The sequence below is a fragment of the Marmota monax genome, unplaced genomic scaffold (assembly GCF_021218885.2).
Source record: "Marmota monax isolate L192 unplaced genomic scaffold, Marmota_monax_Labrador192_F-V1.1 WCK01_AAM20220418_F8-fsc00020, whole genome shotgun sequence".
In the NCBI taxonomy this organism is placed as follows: domain Eukaryota; kingdom Metazoa; phylum Chordata; class Mammalia; order Rodentia; family Sciuridae; genus Marmota; species Marmota monax.
The window spans coordinates 22,898,915-22,923,175 of record NW_026692912.1 but is presented as its reverse complement, the minus strand read 5'-3'; the positions used below and the strand labels follow the sequence as shown (position 1 = coordinate 22,923,175).

Below are 24,261 nucleotides of genomic sequence, written 5' to 3'. Positions count from 1 at the left end.
CAGCAAGGCAGTCCAGGGACGTGTCAGGACAGTGTCTACACAGGGTGAGCAGCAACCAAGGTAACAACAACTCTGCTCGCTACGAGCAATGGACACATCATCTATGCTGTAAGTTCTAAAATATCTGTTTTGCCTGACACTAGAAAAGATACTCAGTTTTCAAATACATCTAAATGAACTGTAACAAACTATTACAGAATGCTATTATTATAATCCCATTTCACAGATAAGAAAATGGAAACATAGGGTGGCTAGATTAACTTTCCAAAGTCAGGCAATCTGTTATAACGTCCAGATGGTTAAGATGTGAATTTAGGCATTTCCGGGTAAACTGCTCAGCACATAAACATCATGGAACACTAAGACAATTTCTAAAAACTCGACTCGGGAGAAATATCCATACACACAAACCTCTGTGGTCTCTTTAATCTCCAAAAGGAAGGTGTGTAAGTCGTCTGACTCTGTTCGCAGCATCTTCATCTCTTCTGGAGTGCCCACCTGGAAACAGGCTTTGGAAGTCCGGGCTTTCAGCTCCTCCAACTCCTTCTGGAAGTGAGCGATCTGCAGATGTCACAACAAGGAAAAAGACTCTGCCTGAGTGGTGTGGAGTAACCACACTGCTGATGCACTCACGTGTGACACGAGTGGGACACCTGGGACTGGTCAGGGTACAATGCTAAAATAAATAGCCATGCAGGTGCTCAAGGCCATTCCAGTCTCAGTATCAGAGCTACTCCTGGGAAAAATCCTCAAAGTTACCTCCTCCCCAATTCCAGCCATCACAGGATCTGAATCCTTCCACTGATGTCCCTGTTTTTCTGTGACAGGAGGCGGAAGGGATTTCGCCTAAAATGGAAGACAAAAGGATTAAAAATGGATTCTCTGTTATAGCTCCTAGAAGCAACTGTATCAGTCCCCACCACGGGAATGGCACTTATATGGTAAATACTTCATTCACCATAGGTTCTTCTGGACTGTATTTACCGGGTCCCTTCTTTGTATAGGGCACCTTCTGGACAGTGGAGACAGATGAGCATGACAGACAAGGCCCTACTCTCATGGAACTTACCTCCTCTTGGACAAGATGGATTAAAAAAAAGTAAACACCACAGATAAATTCAACTGATGAATAAAGAGGAAAACATGAAGAAAATAAAAGGGGATCAGGGTCCTACGACAAATGAGATGACCAAGAAAGCCCTCCCTGGAGGCTGCTGTCTGAACTGAGGCAAGAAGTGAGGCAGAAGGCCAGGGGCAATCCAGGGGAAGCACCTCCTGCGGAATGAGAAGAACACGCACAAAGAGCTTGGCACATCAAGTAAACAACAAAGTAAACAAGGGCTTTATGTTGTCAGGCAGGGCACTGGGTCAGGGAGACACACAAGGCATGCCATTCAAGGCCACACTTAGGAAGTCTGGATTCAACTCCAGATGTGCTAGGAAGCCATTACTGGTATTTTAGGGGAGTTTAAATGACTACTTAAATCTAGGATTTAAAAGATCCCTCTTGCTGCTGTAGAATAGGGATGACAGTGAGCAGTAGGAGCAAAGAGGGAGAGCCGTCAAGAGGCCAACCAGGTAAGAGATGGCAATGGCATGACATTAAGATGCTAGGAGAGAGCTGAGTGCTCATGACATATGACACAGTAGACAGCTGACAAGAACTCCTACTAATCTGGGTTTGAGGGAGAAATGCAAGGAATCGGGATGCTTCTGGGTCCGGGGCTTGTGCTAAGTCCTGATCTGTTAGTGCCACTTACAGATTGGGAACACAAGGAAAAAAAAGAGATTCTTGGAGAGATGGGACACAAGAGCTCTGCATTATAGATGTTAACATGTGAGGTGCCTTTTCAATCATTTGCTACATACAACAATTAACACTGGAGCAGTTTTAGTTATTAGAATAGCTAATGTGTGTGCGTACGCGCACGTTTTTAACAAGTCATGTGTCAGGCATCATGCCACAGGCTAGAACTGTGAACAGGACACTTGCCTTGTGCCCTGTGTGGATGTGTGTGCAGGAGACAGAAGAGAAAACAGGATTCCTAATCATGGGGAATTCAAATCAGGGGTGGAACAGGTAATCCTCTTTATGTTAAAGTCATTAAAATAAACTGGAATGATGACTACAGATTGAAATGTGATAAGTAAAATAATACAGCTTTTTAAAAAACAGGAAAATATCTTTCTGACACTGGAATAGGAAATGACTTCTAAAACAAGACACACAAAACACAGATTATAAAAGAAAGTAATTGATATACTCAACTGTACTAAAAGTTAAGACCTTGCATTCATCAAAAGAAACTATGAGTGAACAGGCAATTCAGACAGTACTGTACTTGCATTTTGTGTGTACGTATGTGTTTCTCTCCAACTCACTCTTTTTTTTTTTTTTTTTAATATTTATTTATTTTTTTAGTTCTCGGTGGACACAACATCTTTGTTTGTATGTGGTGCTGAGGATCGAACCCGGGCCGCACGCATGACAGGCGAGCGCGCTACCGCTTGAGCCACATCCCCAGCCCCTCCAACTCACTCTTAAAAAAATCAGTAAGAGGCTAGGGGGACATCTTAGGGTTGGAACACATGCTTAGCCTGCCCTAGGTCCCGAGTTCAATCCCCTGAACACCCCACTACAACAGACACATTAAGAAAAAGACACTGTCCAATAGAAAATAGGCTAAAGACATGAAGGGGTACTGGGGGAAAAAAAAAACTGCCTAAATGGCCAATAATCATAGTAAATAAAGCTCAATTTTGCTGGACATCAGGGAAATACAAATTAAAACTAGAAAATACATCAAAAATAGAAGAAAAATACCAGAAGAAAAACATGTGCATGCCTAGGTGTGGGCCCAACAGAAAGATCATGTGTTCACTGGAGGACCACAGTTAAAATGTCGTAGCAACACTACTCACGGTAGTGTTAGCTGAAAAATGAAGAGTGGAATTCCACTCAGCCCCCTCCAATATAGTCACACAATGAATTCCACACAGTTAACATGATATGGATAACTCCCACAGACATCTGTTGAGCAAAACCACCAGCTACAAGAAGGCACGCCATGTGATTCCACATGATGGAAGGCACAAACAGGATGAACTTGACTATGCTGTTAGAAATCAGGAGGGTGGGGACCCTTTGGCAAGGGTAGTGACTAGAAGGAGACACATGAAGAAGAATTCTAGGGTCCTGGTAAGGCTCTGGTTTGTCAATCTGGGTGCTAGTTACCAAGGTATATTCAGTTAGTGACAATTTACTCATCTATACGCATATTATGTTAATTTTATTCTATTGATTTATTTATCAATATTAGGTAAGTAGAAAAATAGCTTTTATGAGTAAACATTACAAATCATATGATGATCTTGGATCACCATATAATCCTAATTACTATTTCCAAAATCTGAATTCTAAAATATGAAAACCCATTTTGTTAGCATGCATGCTTGAGACCATAAACTAAATTCAGTATTGTACACTGAATTACACATACCTGAGGAGAGCCTGACTTTGCCACTGGAGGGGTGATCCTGGGTGACTTCTGCACCATTGAGAGCACTGGACCTGGACTGCTCTGAGCAGGTCGCCCTGTTACCATAAATCAGTCACAACAAACAATATTCATTTTCCCATTATTTCTCAACCACTCCTTTCCCCAATCCTAAGTAAGTAATAAATGCACTGTCCCTGGCTCCACTCTCACAATCTTTATTAAAGAATGATGACTTCCTCTGCTTCAAGGTAATAATAAAATAGATGTTAAAATTCTGAGTGTGACAAAAAGAAAATTAAAAACTCTCTTAGCCTTTCTTTGATTCATGTTTTAGATGAATGCTATACTGTGTTATTTGTGAAGAGCCCCACTTTACCTGAGATAAGGCTCCGCCTCCCACCTTACTCCATGTTAGAATGGCTATAAAGTAGACTACACTTCAGCTCATTTAAAGTTGGGTTCAAAAGATTAATTTTTGGGGCTGGGGATGTGGCTCAAGCGGTAGCGCGCTCGCATGGCATGCGTGCGGCCTGGGTTCGATCCTCAGCACCACATACAAAGATGTTCTGTCCAGCGAAAAATTAAAAAAAAAAATATTAAAAAAATTCTCTTGGGCTGGAGATGTGGCTCAAGCGGTAGCACGCTCGCTTGTCATGCGTGTGGCCCGGGTTCGATCCTCAGCACCACATACCAACAAAGATGTTGTGTCCGCCAATAACTAAAAAATAAATATTAAAAAAAAAAAAAAAAAAAAAAAAAAAAAAAATTCTCTGTCTCTCTCTCTCTCTTTAAAAAAAAAAGTTAATTTTTGTTGTAAAAGATTACTGTGATCTCAAACACAGGACGTGATATATAACTAAGTAAATGTTCAAGATTAAAACAAAACAAAAAAAAAATTCTCAATGTAAAAACTTTTTTGCAGCGCTGAGGATGGAACCCAGAGCCTCCTGCAGGCTGTACAAGTGCTCTACCACTGAGCCACACCCTAGGCCTATGTAAACCACTCAGCAGTCAGTCACAGCTGCAGTGCATCTCACAGGAAGTATGTGCAGCCACATTAAGGACCCTCTGGCCCACTCTCACTCCTCACAGAACCCTGAGATGCAGCTCTGGGAACTAGGGATCCAAGTTTAAATTGAAGTTTACTTATTAGACTAGAACAAGAATCCCATCACCTTGTAAGAACTCACAGTATTCAGGCCCCTTTTAGAAGCTTCTAGAATATTCTTACTCTGTTGCATATTACAGTCACTGGGGGCACTTTTAAAAAGCAAACACACCAAAAATTCATACCAAAGCCTCATCCCAGAGTCTGATTACAATGCTAGGAAGTGGGTCTCCCAGTAAATTTAGTGTACAACTGGCACTGAGATCAATAATCTAGACCCCTCAATCTTTAAAAATTAAACACCAGTCAGGTACAGTGGAGCACACCTGTAATCACAAGGAAATGGAGGCGGATGTAGCTCAGTGATAAAGTGCCCCTGGTTACCTGGGTTCATCCCAGTACCACTTGGGAAAAAAAGAATTAAGTAATGGTGACAAAAGACCAAGGGGAAAAAAAAAAAAGGCTTAAGAACTATTGAGATTAAATGAGACTAAATGCAGTGTGTGATCTCTAGTTGCTCCTGGATTAGAGGAGGAAAAAAAAAGCCATGAAGAACGTCATTGGAACAACTCTAGAAATGTGAATGAGTTTAGATTAGATTGTTGTTAAATTTCCCAAGTCTAATAATACATTAAGTGTGTCCTTGTTTTTGAGAGATACACACTTAAGTATTTGTCTAAAATTAATTCTGAAATGTTCCAGAAAAAAAATTTATAAATTTTTGCAACCTCTATATGTTTGAAAAGAAAAAAAAAGACAGGCTAGGTTCATTTGCCCATGGGGTTTCATAATATACTGCAACTTAACTTGTCTATAATCATCCCCATTAATTTTCTTTAATTAATTCACGTGCTTGCTGTATGGCACTAGACATAGGAGGCACTCAACTGTGGCTCCTTCTCTCCTGTGCATGTGAAAGAACTGCTCCGTACCTGTCCATTGCATATGGCAGGCTGCACGTGAAGAGAAATGCCCAACATCAAGACACCTTTTCAACTCTCCATGACAAATGTCAGAGAGAAGCCTGGCAGCACTAAGGCCACTGCAAATCTCCCAATTCAGAGTGCAAAAAGTGCACAAACCGGGCCCGGTGCATGCACGCCTATAATCCCAGCAACTCCAGAGGCTGACAACAAGTGGATGGCAAGTTCAAAGCCAGCCTCAGCAAAAGCAAGGTGCTGGGCTGGGGATGTGGCTCAAGCAGTAGCACGCTCGCCTGGCATGCGTGCGGCCTGGGTTCGATCCTTAGCACCACATACAAAGATGTTGTGCCGCCGAAAACTAAAAAAAAAAAAAAATGTTAAAATTCTCTCTCTCTCTCTCTTAAAAAAAAAAAGCAAGGTGCTAAGCAACTCTGTGAGACTGTATTTCTAAATAAAATACAAAATAGGGCTGGGGATGTGGCTCAGTGGTAGAGTGTCCCTGAGTTCAATCCCCGGTACAACCCCCGGACCCAAAACATCACAGCACATTAGTGAGAGACACAGGAAACAAGAAAAAAATAATCTTGTCCAACTATGTTAGTATAGATTCTTAATACACTGAAAATTGTCAATGTGCAAAGGAAGGACTGAGGTCTAAACCTGTTGACTTCAAACCATACCTGATGGTGAGGAAGAGACTGAGGACTTCAGAGACATGGAGTTGGATGACACTGAGAGAGGCATGGGGTGGCTGAGCGGTCCAGAAGCAGCTGGCTTGGAGGCAGGAGAGAACGGCATCATCGAGGGTGCACTTGGAGAGCTACTGACAGCAGCAGAGGTGGCCACTGTGGTAAACCTAAAAATGGCAGTGTAACTGCATCAAAAGGGTTTTCTAGAAGGTTCTTTCACACAGAGGATAAACAATACCACCAAAGAAAAACTCTTTTGGCAGTGCTGGGGATTGAACCCAGGGCCTTGAACATGGCAGGCACCCAAAGGAAAACTTACTATCCACACCACACTGCCTCCAGGAAACAAATACTTGGCTGCACTCATGAAAGTGAAAACAGGAAACATTTACCATCTGCTTACTTAGGAATAAACTATTCAACTAAAGCATCAATGCAGTATTTACTGTGAAGATGAGACAACGTGAAATGATTATTTTCTAGTCTAATAAGCTGAGTGAAAATCAGGGTGGAACCCAATTACAGCAGCTCATTCTGGGGTGATCGCCTCCCCTAGAGAGAGAAAAAGGAAAAGGAAAACAGGTTGCCATCTTTGGAATGCCTATGGTCTTATGGAAAGTCCATCCCACCTTGTGAATAAAGTGTAAATATCTAAGTATCCATCATTACATGACCAATCCAACAACTACAGTGCAGCCAGCAAGATGGAGCACTGTGCAGTGGTTAGAATGCAGTGACTGTGAGCCAACTGGATATTAACAGTGACAATATGGCCACAGCACCACCCTTGCAACAAGGGACAACATAGGCAAGAAGGGCAAAAATCTGGTAGTACGGACACTCAGGATCGTAAGAAAAGGGAGCTGAGCGTGGAACACATGCCTGAGGTCCCAGTGCTCAGGAGGCTGAGGCAGGATCACCTGAGCCCACGAGTTCAAGACCAGCCTAAAGAACATAGCAAGAGCCTGTATCAAAAAAAAAAAAAAAAAAAGATATAAGGAAGGGCTTTCCTCAAGAAGTGTAAGATTTAGCGGGGAGAAAGAAATAAGCAGATGAAAACAATGAAGAAGTAAATAAATAAGATATGAGCGCATGGGCAGGGCCTAGATCTGGAAGAAACTGAACACCATGCTAAAGAGTTTAGATGGTCTTCCAACAGCAATGAGAAGTCACAGGGTACCGCCAGGCAGGAGAGTCACCTCACATATCCACAGCTGCACCAGGTCACTATGGTGGCTGTGTTTTTCAACTGAGAAAACTGCTGAGTTCAGGATGGACATGAAGAGGAAAAAAGACTAGGAGGGACTCATTTCCTTCCCAGGATGTATACTCTGGATTATCTTCCTTAATTAAAATAAGGAATTCCTACTCTGAAAAAGCAAAACAAGTATTTAAATGTAAATCTCTAATAGTCAAAAAAATAAAATGCCACCTAAGAACCCTCAGGACTGTCCACTGATGAAATGTAAACCTTTGCGCTGGCTGAATTTTAACTATTTGCAAGTATCACTTCAGAAAAAAGCTCTGTAACTTTACTTGCACAGGCTCTACTTCCAGCAGATGACACGCACCATTTCTACCAACTGCACAGAAGACTCAAACTTTAAAAGTGACTTACTTTTCACTAAGGTTGACCTTGACCGCAGAGGCTGAAGGCGGGAAGGAGGGTTTCATTCCCATGCTTGGGGCAGACACACTTGGCACTGGTGTGCTTTCCAGGGCAGGCTTAAAACCCGATGATCCGAAGGAGTAGGAAGCAGCAGACGGGGCCATAGGCGATGCTGCAGGGGTGGGAGCCACAGAGGCTTTGGAAGGAGGAGCAAAAGAGAAGGTAGAGGTGCCAGAGCCCAGGGCTGTTTTGGGATTGTCAGAGCCACTGGGATATGGAGGGGGCTCCCCAGTGACAGAAGCAGAGGATTTCAAGGATGAAGAACCGAAGGAGAATACGGCAGGGGCAGCCCCAGCAGAAGGCACAGGGAAGGTGGCGATGGGAGTGGCAGGCAGCACAGACGGAAGGGAGGCAGGGGCTGGTGCTGCAGAGGCGTCAAGCTTTTGCGGAGCTTGAGAGGAGGTTGGGGTGGTGGGAGTACTTCCTGCAATGAGAATCAAGGAGAAAGGGGAGGATAAAGTTAACACTCTAACACTAAGGTCCACACAACAGAAAGCAAGTGAAGAAGGGTTTGTGCAGTGATCCTAGTTCAAGAAGCCAAAAACACCAAAAAAGGTAGTGTTGGACTTTCCATGGCAGGTGTTCCCTAACAGAAGGGGAGCTGTGAAGCTCTGAAGGAACAAGGAAACAGGGAAAGATGTTAGACTGGCTAATTGGACCTCATGGAGACCCCATAGGATAATACAGAAAACACACACTTCTCAGTGTCCCTATGGCAGTAGAAAAAGGGACAAGTGAGCCATTCTGCACCACCTACTGACAACCAGGAAAAATCTAATTTAAATTACTACCTCAAAATATTCACTAAAGCAATTCCAGATGAACTAAAAACTGATACAAAAGCACCTCTGTACATATATCCCAAAGGGGGCAACGAGTGAGCTGACATGTGAGGTCTCTGAGAGTCTACCAACTTGATAAAAAACATAACACAAAAATGTTAAATACTTAGAAATGATAAAATAAATAGTACATGAACTAAAAAATTTCTAGCAAAAGTCAAACAAAATGTTTTGCATTTAAAAAAAATTGAGATTAAAAAAAAAAAATTTCAAGATTCTAGCTCAGTGAGAGATGCAGTACTTGCCTAGTAAGCATGACACCTGGGTTCAATCCCTAATCCCACCAAACAATAAAATTAAATTACAATAAAATAAAAAATGTCAAGGCTCTAATAAAAATAAAATAATTCACAAAAAGAAAATGCATTCATTCTTTTTTTTTTTTTTTTTTTAATTTTAGGTGGACACAATATCTTTATTTTTATGTGGTGCTGAGGACTGAACCCAGTGCCCCATGCATGCTAGGCGAGCGCTCTACCACTGAGCCACAACCCCCAGCCCCACATTCATTCCTTTTAACCAAAGAACTATAAACTTAAGTTAGGGGACAATTTTATTGTCCTCTAAACTATTAAAATTTAAATCTGTATGATCCTCCCTGACTAGATGGGTGAAATGAACATGAAACATTTTATATTCAGTAGATAAATCATTTAGCATGGTTTTTAGAAAATATTCTGGCAGAATGTCTCAAAAAACACAAAATAATTGACCAAATAACCCTCTTCTAAGAATAAAACCTATAAAAATAATCTAAAGAATGAAAAAGATACAAACAAACCAAATAGTGAAAAGGAGCCAATGAATACTGAACCCTTTTGTTTTTTCGGTACCAGGGATTGAGCCCAGCAATGCTTAACCAATGAGCCGCATTCCCAGCCCTTTTTTTATTCTTTATTTTGCAACAGGGTTTCTCTAAGGTGCGTAGAGCCTTGCTAAGTTGCTGAGGCTGGCTTTGCTTGCAATCCTCCTGCCTCAGCCTCCCAAGTCACTAGGATTATAGGCATGTGCCAATGAGCCCAGCAGCAATCACAAACCACGAAGCCTAAGGATCTAGACAATACTTAGGACTCAAATTGAAAGCCAATTCTCCAAGGATGTATACATCCTTTCTCACAAGTCAAAGAAACATGCTTTCAGAAAAACACTGGAAAACAAAAGATAGGCTTAAAAGTGGTCTTGCTTGACTAGGGATATAGCTCAGTAGCAGAGCATGTACGAGGGTTCAATCCCAAATACCACAAAAATAAAATTATAAAAAAATTTTTGTTTTATTTTCAAAACTTTCTATAAGAAACACATAAATTCTTGAAATGACTAATTAAATAAAAAGGATATTTTTTATCAATATACTTCCTATTTATTAATTAATAAGATTTTTTTTCTTCTAGTATTAATTACATTAATAAGCCTTGGTCCTTCCATACTGGCTAAGAAGACAGTAAATCTTCATGGGAAACACAGTCTAAAGCAATGAAATACGTAGGATACAAGGGTGCAAATAACATTGTCTGAAAACAAAGACTCAAGTAGATTGTCACTTCTATGAAAATACAATCATGCAACAAATCTGCTTTACAAACACTTCTTTAACATAACACATACAGAATCAGTAACAGCTAGCGTCTTTAAACACAGAGATGCCAGTCACTTCCACTATCAGATAGACTAACTCAAAAAACACATGCCAGCCCCTAAGGACATCACAGGCATTTTCCCACTGAAAACAGAATTGTACATTTGGAAACCGTCACCCTGCTACTACTGCTCTTCCAATACCATCCTGGAGTAGCAGCACAGAAGCAGAACCATTAATGTTTTCTAAACTGACCTAGTCCTTATCTCCACCTGGCAAACTGCAGGGACAGACTTTCTACCCCTTCAGGGGTTCTTGTCCACGCTTCTGAGCATGACTATTACTTCTGCACCAGCTGTAAGATAAGAAAGGAGGCCCTCTAGGAGATGCCAACAGTAAAACCAACCTCTGATTGCTCAGGCATTTGATGGGCTAGCAGCAAAGAAGAAACAACTGCCCCACAGGCTGTAGACTTGACAGGCTGTCCTGCTTGTCACAAACCAGACTTCAAGTGCAGCAATTCATGGCACTCATAACTTACGGGGGAGACGCTACTCAAAGAGCACACCCACTAAAGATAACAGAACTTTCCAACACTGGCTCCGTCTATGCTGGCCACCTGGCATACTACCTGGGGCAGCACCGCAGTAGGCAGGGCCCAGTGGCTCTATTAATGATGTAAAACTCACTCAGCACTAAGGAGCAAGAAATTATACCCACCAAATTGTCAACTTTATTCAATCTAACTGGTCAAAAGAGTTTTTCTTAGATATGAACCTGCTTACACTATGGACTTTTTTAGCCATACTAGAAGAAAAAAAATCTTATCACAGTTACATGCCAAAATAATTAAATAATCAAATGAACTAAATTTTAAAAATCAATAAAATTGATTTTTATGAATTTGCTCATTTTTCTCCAATACGTGTCACTTCAGTAATATTTTCAAAGAGAAGGAAAAAAACTAAAATAAAACAAAAGAAAATAAAATTCCCACCTTCTTACCACCTAGCAGCATTAGAGTCATTATCTATCTCAAGTGTTTTTTTTTTCTATGTATTTATTTTCTCTCATAAAAAAGGATCACATATCATGAGTTCAACGCCAGCCTTGGCAACTCAGCAAGGCCCTAAGCATCTCAGTGAGATTCTGTCTCTAAATAAAATACAAAATAGGGCTGGGGATGTGACTCAGTGTCAAGTGTCCCTGAGTTCAATCCTCAGTACCCGCCCCCCAACAAAAGAAAAGGGATCACATAGCCTATGGTGGTTTTTCACGGTATGCCACTCTTCGTCAACGAACATGATACTGTTAATAGTTACTCAAATCTTTCACTATGAATGTGTAAACATCAATTTAATCAAATTCCCTGGTTAGACACATCCTTAGAACATGGATCTTAAAACAGAGTAAATAACCTGACAGGAACAATGTGGTTGACCTTCCGCTTTCTCTAAAGAAATGGTTAGCAAATGAGTCTAGGGGTGAAGGAAGGCAAGGACATGGGTATACGTTTGAGGAAGAGATCAGCACAAGCCTGACCAAGACAGACGGGCAAAGGCGAGAACTACCACAGGCATCCCTTGGCTGTCCTCATCCTGAGAGTGCTCCCGTGCTCACCCAGGTGGATCCCCTTCCACTAGAGCAAGCAGAGGCAAGTACCTGAAGACTTGGGCTGTCGCTCTCCTTCTAATGAAAGCCGCTCCGGAGTCTTGATAAGGGACCTAACCCCAGGATTTTGATTGATCATATAAAATGGACAAAGCACACCATCTGTTGAAAGTAACATGAGAACTGGAGCAGGAGGAAGAGTCTTTTCATCATCTGAAAAGAAAACAAAGGTGATAAAAGAGCCAAGTCAATTTGAGGGTGTGGGCCGGAAGAGAAAGATTGCCCTGCACAGAAAGTGGGAAGCGGCCAGAGGGGATTCCTTTCAAAAGCCCATGTGCATCAACAGATGCAGATCTGAACACCTTTCAGGTACCAGCTATTTAACAAGTGTTCCTGTCACTATCAAGTCACCATCCTCCCACTGGGCCCTGCAGGCTGCTCCGGCAACCCTGTGCTCTCCAAGGCTCTTTCCTTTATGAGTCTCAGAGTTCAGGAGGTAGGTTCAGCATTTCCCTGACCAAGACAGGGGGCTCTAGGAAGTGCCGGGTTTAACAGAAAATGACAGAGTAGACTCTTTGGAAAACACACAGCAGGATACAGAAAGCTAGGTCAAACTACTGTATAGTCCTTCACAGTTAAAGGCTACATATGTACATTGCCAATGGATATTTCAAGAGAATTGGAGTAAGTGAGCTAATCAGACTAAAGGATTAGCATGATCAAGGAAAGGACAAGGAACTTAATGGTGCCCAAGAGGGACAGCTCTCTAAACTAAAGCACCAGTGAACAAAGACTCCTCTTTACACTTTCACATTTTACTGACTACAGTGCTCTTGAGCTCCTGTGGGGGAGAAAACACCTTTAGGGCACACACCCAAGCCCAAAGTAGAAGCCTTAGATGTCAAGTCTGTTTTCTCATCTTTGCTTTAACCCAGCAGTAATGTGAAGTCCTGGAATAGGACATCACTCCCTCGGGAGGTCACTAGGGAACTTCGATGGGCAAGGAAACCAAGCTATGAAATCTGAATGTTATATACTTCAAGCAGACTCTAAAAGTACGCGGACACAAACACAGTGCCTACCACTGGTCTCATCAATGAGAATTCATTCAAATTAGTTTTAGTGCTGTCACAAGGTACCCCCCATCACTCTTAGGGTAGAAATATGCTACAAGAAGTTAAAAATGCCCAGCAGAGTAGATCACCTGGCTTTTTGATAATAACCATTACTAGTAAGGAGATCATTTCTGCACCAAGCACAGTGACACTTACTGATGTTGACCTCCACTTGGTTGGTATAATCTATGGCAACTCCCATGGGCAAGGAGTCATCGCTCTTGTCAGTCACAGGCAGTTCAGCCCGACTTGAATCCTCCAGCAGCCAAGATTCCCAATTGATCTAGAGGGAAAAGAAAGTCTACATGGGTTAGAGCTTTGCACTGTTTCCCCCAACATCACTTAGATAATAAAGAAGAAGACCTCCCATAATTTAGCTTCATGTGTTGACAGGGAACTCTGAAATCTGGGGAAACAGTCTCAAAACCATGAAGAGTTCAGGAAGTGAGCATTTATTTTCAAGATTAATTTCTCTGTTTCTGGTGTATGAAGTCCCTGCCCTGTGAATAAAACTATCATGAATGTTTTCCAAGGTACCTTGCATCACACTTAGGTAAGTCATTAGAATACTCATGCTATGGGCAGCAGCAGTAGGCTGCAGCTCCAGCCAGCCAGTCTCCAGCACAAACAACCGACACTATACTGCGCTGCCAGCTCTGATGTTCTGTAGGTGAGGTAGAGTCCATGCACTTTTGACTTGTGGGTTTCAGCTTACAGAAAGTTTACTGCAATTCAGCCCCACTGTAAATTCAGAAACACCTGCATTTCTGAAGAATCACAATTTGATATCATCTGCATGTTTCTCTTCCACAGTTGATTATTATAGTTAAAACTAATAATTATATAATTTATAGAAGCAGCAGGTTTAAGTGAAAGGAAAAAAGACAACAAATGAAGCAAGGCAGGACTTCTCCACATATCCAGGTACACTTTGGTTGGAGGCTGTTTACTAGTATGCTTCCACAGGCTGTGCATGGATCTAAGAGAACAGAGGGCCTTTTTTTTTTTTAAACACACTGAAGGAACTATTGCATCTGACACCCACATCTCTCCAATGCAATATCCAAGCCATCGTACCCAAGGCACCTGTCATCTAGGCTTTGCTCTCACCCATTAAGAGGGCTGTGACCTCATCTCAATCTTAACCATATAGTTAATTCCCTCCAAAATCCTTCTCAGAAATGTATCACACAACAGAAAAGTGACAAAAAAAAAAAAAAAAGAAATTTACCTGATCACTCTGTCGTGCAAGGATACTAACTTCTGTGGAAGCAGCAGATGCTGCCAGCACTAAATCCCTTAAGAATAAAACCAGAAGACCATTAAGTTCAAGCACATCGACAACTCTAAGCCAGTCTAGGTCTACACTAACATCTGTGAAGCTTCCTTCCACAAGTCAAGGAGAGGGCAGGGTTTCCTATCTTGCTAAAGAAAGGTGGGAAAGTTCTCAGTATAGAGCTGAGCTTTTTGGTTTATGGGGTGAAATTCTGAAGAATCTACCTGCTGTCTACCTGGGTGAAAACAAAGGAATACAGAATAAAATCAACTCAGATTTCACAACACAGCCCCTAAAAGTAGAAAAACCTTAATGAAGGAATGGGTGCTTTATGCAACCTTTCTTTCAAAGGAAACTTTGCTCAGAGAGAAACTTATATGTTCCTCAAAGATGAATATTTTCATACGTCATCACTGGGGCTATTGAGAAAACTGGATTTTTCTTTTTTAAAAAATATCTTATTTTGTTTATTTATTTTTATGTGGTGCTGAGGATCGAACCCAAGGTCTCACACATGCGAGGCAAGCGCTCTACCGCTGAGCCACAACCCCAGCCCCTGGATTTTTCATAGTATATATTAAATCTAAATAACTCAAGATGGGAGGAACAGAAGCAGTGGTCACAGACATTATTAAGCAGCAGCTGAAAATACGTTTAGGGCCTCTCAGCCTTAACCTTTCTCCCCCACAGAAAAAATGGCCAGGGAACAGTGTGCCTGAGGTATGGCCTATCAGTGACAGCAGTGACCCTTCTGCTCACCACTCCTCGATGTAACTGAGGTAGTAATGATGCTGTCTCTCTGTACAGCTGCCGTAACAGGGCTCCATAAAGTTCACGAATACCTCTGGGTGCTTTTCTTCTTTTTTCTACAATGAACAGTGTGAGAATAAAAAAATCTCAAGTGCAATTCTTTTTCTTGAATCCTACCAAGTTTGGAATCTCAAAAGATAAAACCATTTAAATTGGACAAGAAAATTCACTCAAATCTATGTACAAACATACAGATTAGCATACTAAGTACTCAGCAACACTTTACTGATCTTATTATTATCAATGTTCTTCCTTTATCTTCAAAAGGACTCACTCCTCTTCATTTGATTCTCTGCTCACATGGCCCCGCCTCAGAGAGGCCCTTGCTGACCACCCCATAGACAATGGTACCCTCATCGCCACCCATCCCTTACACTACCTTCTTTTCTCCATCACCTTGTCCCTCCTTGACCCTGTACTTACTGTCAATCATTAATCACAAGATCTATAAAAGCAAGGACTTTGTTTTGATCACCTCTGTATTTTCAGCTTTAAAGCAGGGCCTGGCCCACTGGATATTTTCAAGAAATACTTGAATTTTTTTAAATCGACATATTCTCTTTTCTAAAATTTCTCTATCAGATTAACCAAGATTTACAGTTCATGGCTTAAGTAAAAGCAAGCTTTATCATTTTTCTTACCCCTAACTAAATATCTGCAGGTGCCATAAGTGGACATCATAGTTTTAGTCCCTGGGCACAAATCTTTCACCTGTATCTGCACCATCACTGCCAAGAAGCCAAGAAACCCGAAACTCAAGCCTCTAAAGTCATGAGAGCTCCCATCTCAAACTCCCAGAAGACAAAGACGCTCTTGAGTGTGCATACCGGAAGCAGAGCCATCACTACATCTGGAGATGTTTCCAAGGTCCCATCTGCAGCAGCATACACTATTGTGAAGACATATGTACCAATCCACAGCACATCCAGAACTGAAAGACACACACACCCCAGTCAGCAAGAAATCAAATGATAGCAAGAGAGATGACAAAAAGCATCTCATGTTTGAAATAGCCACTTCATGCTATGAAATTTAACATATTAAGGGTAAAAAATCGAATTACTAACACTTAATGAAATTTCAGGTTTCAGTGACTAAATACAATTCAGACACAAGAAGCCCAAATGCATTCAAAGTGGTAGATTTTTTTTTCCCTGCTGGATTTTAATCAGAGCAAACTCTGAAAAATTTTAATAAGGTCGGGATGCATTTCAAGCCATTCTCCACGAGACACAGGTGTCTCCAGAGGGTAACCCCTACACTGGTTTAATTAGCTGACTGAATAGTGACATTATTCGTGGGACAGGTACCAACACTCCCCTGCACAAGTACATAGGTATGTCATTTGACATGGAATGTCTATGTAATAGAGCCAGTATCTCATTAGGTCAGCTCATTCGGAAAACATCTTTACCTCTGACAGGATGATCTGACTCGTAGAATGGAGGACACGGAATTACTTTTTTTTCCTGCAAAGTCTGAAAGAGATGGGAGGGGGGAGTCATCAAATGAAATAATCCCTAAACCAATGAAACTGCCAAATCCAACCTGCTGCCCTAGAAGCAACCCTGTTCCATCTCCCTAGCCAAAGAGACCGAACAAAAAGAACACTGTCTACTCCTAGAACCTATCTTAGAGAAATACTCAAACATGCTCAGATGCAGGCAACAAGGAAATTTAATGCAACAGCACATATAATGACAGAACTACTAGTACTGATGTGGGTGACTACCAAATAGTAGGGTAGACAAGCTGTGGCACACTTACCCAGTGAACTACTAAGCAGCCATTAAAGAGGATGAAGTACTCTACAGGTAATGCACTGGAAGAAGACCTCAATACATTAAGTTATAGGGCTGGGGCCACAGCTCATAAACACATGCTAAGGTAGGATTAAAAAAAAAAAAAAAAAAAAGGGCAAGCAGCAAAGCAGTAAAATCAAGCCAACTGGCTTTTCAGAGGCTGATACATTCAACAGAGTATGTGTCAAATTTCACACAGCAACTTTTGGCAATAACAAATAAGAAGCCAGGCACACTCATGTGTGCCTATGGTCCCAGTTTCTTGGGAGACTGAGGCAGGAGGATCACTTGAGCTCAGAAGGGGAGGCCAGCCTGAGTGATCAGAGAGACTTATCTCAACAAAATTTTCTTTAAATGTGACATGTAAAAAAAAAAAAAAAAAAAAATCAAGCCTTGGCCTTACATCTAAACTACTGCATTTCTACTCAGGAAGCCCAGAGAGCAATCTCAGGAGGAATGTCAGGACAGGTGTCAGAAAGACCTGTGAACCCTTCCTTTGTATCCAGGACTGAACAGACACATGTGTGAGTCAATTTGTATTGAAGGATATTTGTATTATCTCAAGAAAATCACAGGGAGAGGACAAGAGAACACACAGACAACCGAAGCCTCTGTTATCCACTGTCCACAGCTGGAGGGACCAAGCCTTTAAAGTGGACTGAGTTAAGACAAATGCGGGGCTTTAACGCAGAGTGAGTCTACATCATGGAGTGAGTCTGCATCATGTTAACGGCTTTTCCACTAACTCCTTTTCCCCTTAAACTCATTTTTATTGAATGGACTGGGGATATAATATTGGTAGAACAGTGAGTACAATATGATCACAAGTTACTTAATCAGCAAGACATGATAATGCCTCTGCCCATGGACTATCTGTATAAGCAACCAGAAAAGTGAGGAAGGCCACCCACTTCAGAATACGGTGGGTGCCACTGGAAGGACTAGGGGGTAAAGGAAAGAGTTCCACTCTGTTCTTCATTCACTGTTGCGGTGAGCATAAATCACTTTTTTTTTTAACCTTTATTTTATTCATTTATTTTTTTATGTGGTGCTGAGGATCGAACCCAGTGCCTCACACATGCAAGGCAAGTTCTCTGCCGCTGAGCCACAATCCCAACCCCAGCATAAATTACTTTCTAATAGCAAAAACAACAAAGAGGCTCCCAAACCACCCCCCAAAGAGTGGGCAACTTAAGAAAAATTCTGAAGCTCAAGAACTTACAGGAAGATACTGGACCACAGTTCCATTCTGTTTTCCTACTGCCAGCTGCTTTCCTTTGGGGCTCCAGCACACTGGGCAAAAAGAAAATGTTGCCAATTAAAAATGGAAGAAAGGGGCTGGGGATGTGGCTCAAGCGGTAGCGCGCTCGCCTGGCATGCGTGCGGCCCGGGTTCGATCCTCAGCACCACATACAAACAAAGATGTTGTGTCCGCCGAGAATTAAAAAATAGATATTAAAAAACTCTCTTAAAAAAAAAAAAAAAAATGGAAGAAAATGGAGCAAACCAATGCCACCTATCACACAACAGCTACATATGTAATCACCACTTCTCCTTCCTCTGCCAGATATGGATCTTCCCTACCCAGCAGAATGAAAAAAGGACAATCATTTTAATAATACAAGCCAATCACCAACGTGGCTCACCAGCCCGCAATCTGCACAGCCAGTCCACCAGTCCCTGCTGAGAACTGAAAGTAGTGTGGTCTGCAGCCACATAGAGCCTGCCACACCACCATGGGCCTGAGACACTGCAAGCCAGGGAAGGCTGACCTCTCCCACTGTCGCAGCCCAACCACTGGGCATCCAGGATTCACAGATCTCAATCTCCTCCCTCTCGACCAGCCAAGGCAAAAAGAAAATATAGCAGACCTGAATGGGATTGCAGGGCCAAACAATAGAATTAATAGTTTTCCAAAACCTAATGATTAGCGTAAATTTGGGACCAATAGCATTGATACTTTTGAAAACATGATCAGCATAAATTTTGACCAACAGCCTTGACCAAAGAACTATATAAACCCAGGGACTATCACACTCAGTGGCAACCCCCATGAGGTCTCCTCTCATCTGCTAGGGCTCTCTTTCTTCCCATGTGAATAAATCCTACTCTTCTATGCACTCTTCCCCATCTGTGGATTTTATTCTTCAAATTCATAAGAACCCAGAAGAAATTGGTGGTAAGCTCCTGGGATCTGCTTCAACACTGGAGAGCACAGCCCACCATTAAGAGCTGCTAGCATGCCACTCAACATCAGTGGAGAACAACTGGGCTTTGCCAGGTACAACCCTTGGAGCTGACACCGGCAGGCATACCTGCTTGATTAGCTGCTAACATTACAAACAGGTTTCTCAGCTGCAGAGGCCTGCAGCTTATGTAGACCTCACCCAGCAGCGGAAGCAGGAAAACTCTGGTTTCATTATGACTTATCTCCTGCTTCTATTTGTTATTTCTAATGCTTTTCCTGTGAAGGTACAAATGATTTTCAGAGGACCACTCTTTTGGACAGAAACAAAATATTCTCAAAAACACAATTTTAAGCCAGCAATACCAAAATCTTTCTTTCTCCAAATAACCCAAACACATTCAAATTAATTCATGTATGCTATTTGGCTTCAAAGACATTATCTATGGAAATAAAGAATATAATCTATTCTAACAACAACAACAAAACTATACATAAAACAAAGAACCATTCCCTTTAACTTCCAGAAATTAATTTTTAAGTAGATTACCATTACTGTATATTGTGAAGTGAAAGCCTTTATTACCCACCAGATGTCACTGCCACTGTGGAAGGAAGAGTGGCACATACTTTCACCACTTCTGTGACTTGCAGGACAGCAATACTGCCATCAGCCAGACAAACTGCCACCATGGAGGAGACAGTAGGGTTCCACTTCATATCGATCACCATGCCTCCCGAATCCTTTAAAAGCTTGTGATAGGCAAATGGGCGTTTCTGCTGTTTAGCCTTTTAAAATAAATACACAGAAGTAAAGTAAATTAATACATTAATAAATACACAGATATATTTAACATTCAAAGGAAAATACTGAAAGTAGTTTTCATAAGTCACAGTTCATTGTTCTCCCTTAAGTATGAAAAAAAGAGTTGACTCTATAAACCTATCTACTTGTTACAATTTCAACAGAACTTTGAAAATGGCAATGAATTATTCTAGCACACTCAGAGGGATTCCCAGCAGGGGAATATACAAATGCAAAATAATCAATAAAAAGCAGGAATAACATTAAAATCTTGGCTCTGCCACCTGGCTCTGATGGGACATTGGACAGTTATTTAAACTCTTTAAGTCTGTTTTTCTATCCATAAAATGAAGATTATCATACCTACTATGGGAAGTTACAGTAGGCACAAACTAGACAAGACATATAAATGCTTTCTGTAGGACATACAGTCAGTACAAACATACGCATTATTATCATCATTTTTAAAAATATTTTTTAGTTTTAAGTGGACACAATACCTTTATTTTTTCATTTTATTTTTTTGTGTGGTGCTGAAGATCAAACCCAGTGCCTCACTCGTGCTAGGCAAGAGCTCTACCACTGAGCCACAACCCCAGCCTTATTATCATGTGTAAACTACTTATATGGAAGAACATGGCATTAGGATGCCAGAGACCATATCTTATTCACATGTAGATAACACAGTATCTACTTTAACTCTGAAGTTTCGGGCAAGTCACCTAAGCCTTCCTGACTGGCTGTCTCATGAAAAATGATAACAATTTGTGAAAGGTGGTGTATGAAATAATTTCTTTGAGGCCTTTTGTCTCAAAGAACTACGATTCTATAGTTAAGGTTTTTTTTTTGTTTGTTTGTTTTTTGGCAATAAGGATTGAACCCAGGGGCACTTAACCACTGACCAATCCCCAGCCCTTTTATTTTTTGAGATAGGATCTTGCTGAAGCTGGCTTTGAATTCACACTCAGTGGCAACCCCCATGAGGTCTCCTCTCATCTGCTAGGGCCTCAGCCTCCTGAGCTGCTGGGATTATAGGCATATGCCACAGGATCAGCTAAGGTCTTTTTTTTTTTTTCCAACCCATATTTTAATCTAGAAAAAGACTTGAAGAGCCAACCTAAGGAACTTCCAAGTTACAATTCCATGAGGAAATCTCCTTAGGTTTCCACACTGACATTACATTTTATCAGTAGCTTACCTCATTTGAGAATGTCCGAACATCAAAAAAAGCAATAATGGAACCATATTCACCAGACATCATGCACACAGACAGTGTGAGGTTATCACAGCTCAGGGCCAGGTGATGCACTGGGAATTTCATCGGAACAACCAAGCTTTGGACTTTATCAACTAAGAAGGAAAAAAAAAAAAAACAGCATATTTTAAGCATAGAGCCAAAACCCTTTATCCAGGTCAGTATGAAATATTTTTGTATCTACATAAACCTATACTGCCTGGTACCTATTTATACAGACAAATCTTCATTTTCACATAGAAATATAATGATGCATTATGTAATCCAAGGACTGCTGTCATAGGAATAACTGTGACTTCTGCCCTTGTTGAAAATATTTTTGCCACAAATGCTCCAAGTAATACAGATTCCCATTTATTTGGATGGTATTATTGTACCAACTAAAAACCTATGTATGCTCTTCTCCTGAAGAGCCAGAACTCAAGTTCAACTGAGCAAAACCAAAGCATGGCTTAATGCTAAGTTCTTTCCTCTGAGCTCCAAGGAAGGGCTCATTGAGACATACAAAGGACCAAAGAAAAGTTCCTACCTGGAACTTAGTCATCCTGGCAATCAATCTTAGATCCAAAAGCAGTTTTAATTTTAACATTAAGATGATTTCTTGGGAAAAAAAAAAAAAACCATACTAGTGAGCCACCATAGCTCTCTCTCTACTATGCAACATCAATCAGGGAATTTACCTATTTTATTGGGATCATCTCCAGGTTTGTTTTGAATAAGAAGGTTTTTAGTAGGAAAAACTTGCAGTCCACTGGCTCCCCCGGCAAAGACCAGACCATACTTGTTAGATATGGCAAGCAGACTTGAGCGTTCCTTGGGCAACTCCTCAGGGGAGTCAAAGATTCTCACTTTCTTCAGTGCTCTAAATTGAAAATCCTGAAGGATCAAAACAAAGTCAATTTGGGAAAAACAGGAATTGTCTGTTCTTATACTCCAGCAGACATAATTTCAGTATAACAAAAATATATTTAAAACCCCAAGGTCAATGATCATATAAGTTGTCTTTAGACTCCCTCTGCTTATGGTGGTGCCTGGCATAGCAATCATTAATATTTATTGAATGAAATAAATGAAAAGAAAAATCCATGAAGCTTTCCTTGGTAAATCCAGCTCACATTGATCTAAAATTTATCTGAATTTCCAGTTGTATTTATTGTCTGAATCAAAGCTACACTTTATTATTTATAATCTTATCCTGGATTGTGGTGCTTCACTGCTTCTTGACACAGCATGGTGCTCAACAAATTACTATTAAATGTTGAAAGCATCACTCAACCTCGCTGTAAGTTTTAACTTCCAATGCAGTACTCAATAAATATATACTGAAATAATAACCACAGAGAGATGATCAAATGCCAAGAACTGGCTTACTTGTGTCAAATGCTTAAAATTTCACTAGACAAAAGGTCCACTAGAGACTTTTAAGCAAAAACTAAATGCTACATTATTTGTCCTAATTAGTTATACATGATAGTAAAAAGTATTTTGACATATTATACATATATGGAGTATAACTTCCCATTCTTCTGGTTGTACATGATGTCAAGTTACACTGGTCATGTAATCATATGACAATAATGTCTGCTTCATTCTCCTATCTTTCCTATTCCCATTTCCCCTCCCTTTCTTTCGCACTCGCTTGTCTAATCCAAAGTACTTGAATAAATAAAATTGATAAACCCTCAGCCACATGAATGAACAGAAGAGAAAACTCAATCTACAAGGACATCTTAAAAGTACTGTGTGCAAACAGTGCACCACTGCAGCTCCAGCTGTAAGGACATCTAAAACACAAGTGTAAACTCCTTACTACAGGCTACAAGGGCAGGCATAGCTATACCCATCCACTTCTGCAGTATCATCTCACAACACTCTATTTCCCTTTTAAAACTTGGTCTTCACCAGGTGCAGTGGTGCACATCTGTAACTTCAGTGGCTCAGGAGACTGGGGCAGGAGGATCTCAGCAACTTAGTGAGACCCTGCCTCAAAATAAAAAGGCTGTGGGTATAGCTCAGGGGGGGCAGTATCCCTGGGTTCAGGCCCTGGTACCAAAAAAAAACCAAAAACAAAAACAAAAAACTGAGTCTTCTCCTTTGCCATAGCTACTGCCAACCTCACCCTCACCCCTACCTACTTTCAGTTTTCATTTCCTTCAACTGTCATGCTCTTTAGTAGTACCCTGGAGCTTTTAGACATGAATGACCTGGAAACCTTCCCTAACCTCTGTTCATGCCTGATTCTCCCAGTCTTCCATGAACTCATTTGTTTTCAAAGATAATATTCTCCTCTCTCAGAAAAAAAAAAAAAACGTGTTCCCGTCCGATTAACTGAGGTCTGCAGGGCGGATGGTCTTCCCTGTTCTGGCCCGCCTTCCAGAAGTGAGAGTGAGAAGGCGGGTCCTGGGGGAGCCCGGCTCTCAGTCCCCTGATCGCTTGTGACCCGGCAAACTGCTCTCCGGCCTCGGTCTGCTGCTCTGTTGGCGACTCCTCTGCAGGTGCTGGAAAGGGCACCACAGTGCCTGGCACACGACCAACAGCAGTCACCACCACGCTCCTGCGCCCACCACCCGAAAGCGGCTAGGACGGCACAAGGGGTGCCCCAGGCCAAGAGGGCCGGGAAGCTGCGGCGGGCTGGCGGGCGGGACCTGGAATCGCGATCCACTGTTCCAAGAGGGCGCCGGAGGCGGGGCTCCACGGCAACGCCGGGACCCAGGAAGGGAGGGAGGCCCCGGCCAGTCTCTGACCTTCATCTCCCGCTCGGGGATCATGACATCCATCTCGTCTCCCATCGCGCCGCCCTGTTCGTCGAAGCAGCCGCCGCCGCCGTCCGCGGCCTTCCGCTCCAGGCAGCTCGGAAGCCAACTTCCTTCGCTCAGCGCCAGAGGCGCGCGGCGGAATGCGAACTTCCGGCGCGCGTTGGTGACGTCAACGGTGGATTCCAGGGAAGCCGCGCGCTCGCCGCCCGGGCCCTCATTGGCCAACGGGAGCCGACGAGGGGCGTGGCCGTGACCCCGCGCGCCTGCGCCCTGGACCTCTCCCTGCCCCGCGTGCGCAGCCTGCACCGGCTCATTTCATTCATTGGCGGCGTGTGCCTC

The 24,261-nt window shown here is 42.0% G+C and overlaps 1 protein-coding gene across 2 annotated transcripts in view; it reads right to left on the bottom strand.

Annotated features, from left to right (window-relative positions):
* Nup214 (nucleoporin 214) overlaps window positions 1–24,059 on the bottom strand; it is an 88,967-nt gene extending 64,908 nt beyond the window's left edge. Inside the window, exons 1-16 of one of the 2 annotated variants that reach the window (XM_046451514.2) lie at window positions 23,911–24,059; window positions 21,847–22,042; window positions 21,110–21,261; window positions 19,697–19,895; window positions 18,144–18,214; window positions 16,534–16,597; window positions 15,947–16,050; window positions 15,069–15,175; window positions 14,265–14,331; window positions 13,190–13,316; window positions 11,970–12,131; window positions 7,839–8,313; window positions 6,212–6,387; window positions 3,501–3,595; window positions 760–846; window positions 412–561 (exon numbers count right to left, since the gene is read on the bottom strand). In XM_046451514.2, coding sequence (XP_046307470.1) covers window positions 412–561; window positions 760–846; window positions 3,501–3,595; window positions 6,212–6,387; window positions 7,839–8,313; window positions 11,970–12,131; window positions 13,190–13,316; window positions 14,265–14,331; window positions 15,069–15,175; window positions 15,947–16,050; window positions 16,534–16,597; window positions 18,144–18,214; window positions 19,697–19,895; window positions 21,110–21,261; window positions 21,847–22,042; window positions 23,911–23,955 — 2,277 coding nt within the window. In that variant the 5' untranslated portion in view covers window positions 23,956–24,059. Of the gene's footprint in view, window positions 1–411; window positions 562–759; window positions 847–3,500; window positions 3,596–6,211; window positions 6,388–7,838; window positions 8,314–11,969; window positions 12,132–13,189; window positions 13,317–14,264; window positions 14,332–15,068; window positions 15,176–15,946; window positions 16,051–16,533; window positions 16,598–18,143; window positions 18,215–19,696; window positions 19,896–21,109; window positions 21,262–21,846; window positions 22,043–23,388; window positions 23,836–23,910 lie in introns of those variants that run through there. The other variant, XM_058581849.1, reaches the window with a different exon arrangement.
* Window positions 24,060–24,261: the final 202 nt, after the last annotated feature.